At 43.4% G+C, this 4,537-nt stretch overlaps 1 protein-coding gene across 1 annotated transcript; it reads left to right on the top strand.

Moving 5' to 3' along the window:
- The first annotated feature begins 1,762 nt into the window (after nt 1-1,762).
- On the top strand, nt 1,763-4,082 carry LOC133333048 (nascent polypeptide-associated complex subunit alpha, muscle-specific form). The gene has a single exon (XM_061541382.1). It carries the CDS (start codon nt 1,773-1,775, stop codon nt 4,080-4,082), a length of 2,310 nt encoding a protein of 769 aa, XP_061397366.1. The 5' UTR covers nt 1,763-1,772.
- Nucleotides 4,083-4,537: the final 455 nt, after the last annotated feature.

The raw sequence follows: 4,537 nt of genomic DNA, 5'->3' as shown, positions 1-4,537 counted from the left end.
CCATCTTTTATATGAAGGCCTTACCCCAATTTCGACCACATTTTAATGTTTCAGCTGTTTTTCCTTGTGGATGTTGCTTTAACATTTTTGGTTCTTCGAGGTTTTTATAGGTCCATGCTTTGTCAAGTCTCCTATTATATAAAAATACCGTAACATTTTCGCAATTTAAATCTTTTTGGAGGCTTATATACATTTTTTGGAGGCTTATATACAAAGGTAAAAATCCGGCTATTATCCACCCAAAGCCGTTATAAATTTTAGATTTCTGTTGAAAAAAAAATATTTTCTCAGAGAACCTACTAACAGATAATGACATGATCACTGAATAAAGGTATCGGGACTCTTAAGTATTTTGAATGGAAAACTTCTGGTGAACGATGTAAAAAGTTCGGCTCAACCGGAGTTTCTACTACTTTTTTATTTTTGTAAGAACTAAAATTTTTGAAAATGGAATCCAAAGAAAGTTCCCACTGTAAATATTTTAATGTACATGGCTATGGAAAGTAAACCACAAATCACTTAAGAAAATAGTGTTGAAACAATACGACGAAGAAGACACCAACTAACGAAAGACCTATTAACTCCAATTGGTGCTGGTTAACATAACAGCGATGGTGCTGCCAGCAATGGTGTGTCTTCATTGCACCAACATAAGAGTATTATTATGACTACAAGTAAATAAAAAAATAACAAAAAAATACACACGCTTAACAAAACGAAGCGAAAAGCTCAGCAAAAACCAAAATGTGTAATAATAGGGAAGTTTTCAATCATTAAACCGTCAATTAAAAATCAACATTTTCTGTTCATCGCTAAGTTTTCATCAGTTGGTGGCTATTGTGTTGTTGGATGGCTGGCTGGCTACCAATGATGATGATGATGATGCTGTTGCTCTACGGTTGTCATTTGTTTTTCTATTCATAACTTCTACTTCCATGGTAGTCGGATAGTAGCATCATGTCATTTATGAACAATGTTGTTGTTGTTGCTGCTGCTTTAGCTGTTATTGGCAGTTGAAACTTCAGTTACATTAACATGACCTCGGTTAGACAGACGCACTCTTGTAACATTTATCTGATCCAAATGAAGACAACTTCGAATGCTACAACTGCTACTGATTACGATTGTTGTTGTTTCTAATGGAAGTTTTGCGTATTTTTATTGTTGTGGAAAAATGATCACGACATACTACTTGGTCTAATGATTTGTTTAGATTTTCCATAAAACCATACATTTAGCTCTAAACATTGTATTAGTTTCCATTTTTTGATTTGTTTCAATTATGAGATTTCAATGTTACATCAACATATTCTCATGGTATTTGGAGGTGGGAAGAGTGGGGATTTCAGTTTCATAGCCTTGAGAAATATCCATCGAATTAAAATGTTAATTAAAAAAAAACAAAATTGAAATTTTGCAAAAATATGAACTATGAACTATAGAACCACATATGTATGTGTGGCAGAGGGTAGGAGGGGTTTCGGTCAATACAAACTCGCCTTAATGAGATTTTGCTGCATTATTTAATTTAAAAAAAATTGGAGATATTTTCAAATCAGATTGCCTTTGAATTTCAAAATTAATAAATTAATAATTTTCTTCTCCTCTTCTTTGCAGATATTCTAAACGACAGTTTCCTAGACTTAACGAAATTTGCACCATGAAACTTTTTAGCACCTCAGCAACGGTAAGGTTTTAATTTGTCTTAAATCATCCCCCTCCATTTAAACATCTTTCCCACCTTTCTCCCTCCACAGCTGTTATGCATTGCCATGTTCGCCTTGAGCGGTGAGGCCAAAAAACGTGAGGCCCCCATAAGCAATGGCCGTGGTTCGGCTTCGTATAACTCCCCCTCAAATTCATATTTGCCACCTGCCTCAGGACCGGCTTCGAACAGCTATGCCCCAAGTGCACCATCCGGTGGTCCATATGGCGGGCCTTCTTCACGTCCCTCATCCTCATATGGTCCCCCACCCAGAAGTCCTTCTTCTAGCTATGGACCACCTCCACCACCCTCAGGCCCAGCCGCAACATATGGTGCTCCCAGCCGTCCCAGCTCCAGTTATGGTCCACCCAAGAAAACCTCTTCACGTCGTCCTTCATCCAGCTATGGTGCCCCACCAAAACAACCCTCTTCAAGTTATGGTCCTCCAAAATCTAGCTATGGTCCACCCAAGTCTAGCTATGGTCCACCAAAATCTTCTGCACCATCTTCAAGCTATGGTGCCCCGGCAAAGGCTCCTTCTTCAAGTTATGGTGCTCCAGCACGTGCTCCCTCTTCCAGTTATGGTCCACCCAAGTCATCACCACCAGCCACTAGTTATGGTGTGCCCACAGGTCCAGCTGCTCCATCTTCTAGCTATGGTGCCCCTGCTGCTCCATCTTCAAGTTATGGTGCCCCAGCCAAGGCTCCTTCATCCAGCTATGGTGCCCCCGCCAAAACTCCCTCATCAAGCTATGGTGCTCCAGCCAAGGCCCCCTCAAGTAGTTATGGTGCTCCTGCCGCTCCTTCTTCAAGTTATGGTGCCCCAGCCAAGACACCTTCTTCCAGCTATGGTGCTCCAGCAGCCCCATCTTCTAGTTATGGTGCTCCTGCCAAGGCTCCCTCAAGTAGTTATGGTGCTCCTGCCGCTCCTTCTTCAAGTTATGGTGCCCCAGCCAAGACTCCTTCTTCAAGCTATGGTGCTCCCTCCGCCCCTGCTGCACCATCTTCTAGCTATGGTGCTCCAGCCAAGACACCTTCTTCCAGTTATGGTGCTCCTGCTGCTCCTTCTTCAAGCTATGGTGCTCCATCTGCCCCTGCAGCACCATCTTCCAGTTATGGTGCTCCTTCGCAAGGCTCTTTCCAGCCAATTCAACCACCATCCTCTAGTTATGGCGCTCCTGCTCAAACTCCCTCTTCAAGTTATGGTGCTCCTGCTCAAGCTCCTTCATCCAGTTATGGTGCTCCCGCTCAAACTCCTTCATCTAGTTATGGTGCTCCAGCTCAAGCTCCTTCCTCAAGCTATGGTGCTCCAGCTCAAACTCCTTCATCTAGCTATGGTGCTCCTGCCCAAGCCCCCTCATCCAGCTATGGTGCTCCAGCTCAAACCCCTTCGTCTAGTTACGGTGCTCCCGCTCAAACTCCATCCTCAAGTTATGGTGCACCTGCCCAAACTCCATCTTCCAGCTACGGTGCTCCTGCCCAGACTCCCTCATCCAGCTATGGTGCTCCCGCTCAAACTCCATCCTCCAGCTACGGTGCTCCTGCTCAAACTCCTTCATCCAGTTATGGTGCTCCAGCTCAAACCCCATCCTCCAGCTACGGTGCCCCAGCTCAAACTCCCTCGTCTAGCTATGGTGCTCCTGCTCAAACACCTTCCTCAAGTTATGGAGCTCCTGCCCAAACTCCTTCATCCAGTTATGGTGCTCCTGCCCAAACTCCCTCGTCTAGCTATGGTGCTCCTGCTCAAACTCCCTCATCCAGCTACAGTGCCCCAGCCCCTCAAGCACCATCCTCCAGTTATGGCGCCCCAGCTGCTCAAGCACCATCCTCCAGTTATGGTGCCCCAGCCCCTCAAGCTCCTTCCTCCAGTTATGGCGCCCCAGCAGCCCAGGCTCCCTCATCATCTTATGGTGCACCCACTGGACCATCATCTAGCTATGCCTCAGCTCCAGCTGCACAAGGTGGTTCAAGCGGTGGCTATCCCTCAGGACCTTCCTCAAGCTACAGTGCCCCTGCTCAACAACCCTCTTCAAGCTATGGTGCCCCTGCCCAACAACCATCTTCAAGCTATGGTGCTCCTACTGGACCATCTAGCAGCTACAATGCTCCATCAGGTCCCAGCAGTTCTTATGGTGCTCCTTCGTCTTCTGGTTCCAGTTATGATGCCCCCGCCCAACCACCAGCAACTGGCTATGGAGCCCCAACTGGACCCTCCTCATCCTATAATGCTCCAAGTGCTCCCTCCTCATCGTATGGTGCTCCTTCATCCAGCAATGGTGGTGGCGGCAATGATGGTTATTCTTATTCTTCATCGGCCAACAAAATCCCTGACACCATTCCCCAAGGTTATTCTTCGGATGGTGGCTACACATATTAGTTTGTGAAATGAAATTGTGAAGCAGATTTCAGAACAACAACAACAACGTGCCTTAATTCTCAAATTTCGTTTAGAAGCCAATTGCCTCATTCTTCCGCCAATCACCACTTCTTTCTTCCATTCATTGTCACAAAATGTTAGCGGAATCTTCATAGAATTCGAAAATTTTTAATATCATTTCTCATCAATTCTCACAAAATCACTGTTAAAGTTTATTCCATTTTTTAATTCGAATTTCGTAAATTATTTTTTGTTAAATGTATTATATATATATATATTTGGAATATTAAATTAAGTGTTAAGCATTTTTATATAATAAAATAAATATTAAAAAAAAATATTTGATTTCTTTAAAAGCCTTATAGGCCATGAAACATTCTTTTAAAAAAGGCAAAAAAAAATTCTTTAAAAATCCACGCCTAATTATAGGCCTTGAAAAAATATTCTTTAAAAAA

Source organism: Musca vetustissima, unplaced genomic scaffold (genome assembly GCF_032173495.1).
Source record: "Musca vetustissima isolate MV318-11 ecotype Yass unplaced genomic scaffold, APGP_CSIRO_Mvet_v1 utg83831, whole genome shotgun sequence".
Classification (NCBI taxonomy): Eukaryota; Metazoa; Arthropoda; class Insecta; order Diptera; family Muscidae; genus Musca; species Musca vetustissima.
Note: the sequence above shows the minus strand (reverse complement) of the source record. Positions and strands in the feature narration are given on the sequence as shown.

Coding starts and splice junctions, on each gene's coding strand:
- LOC133333048 (XM_061541382.1), top strand. CDS start 1,773: ATGTTCGCCTTGAGCGGTGAGGCCAAAAAACGTGAGGCCCCCATAAGC.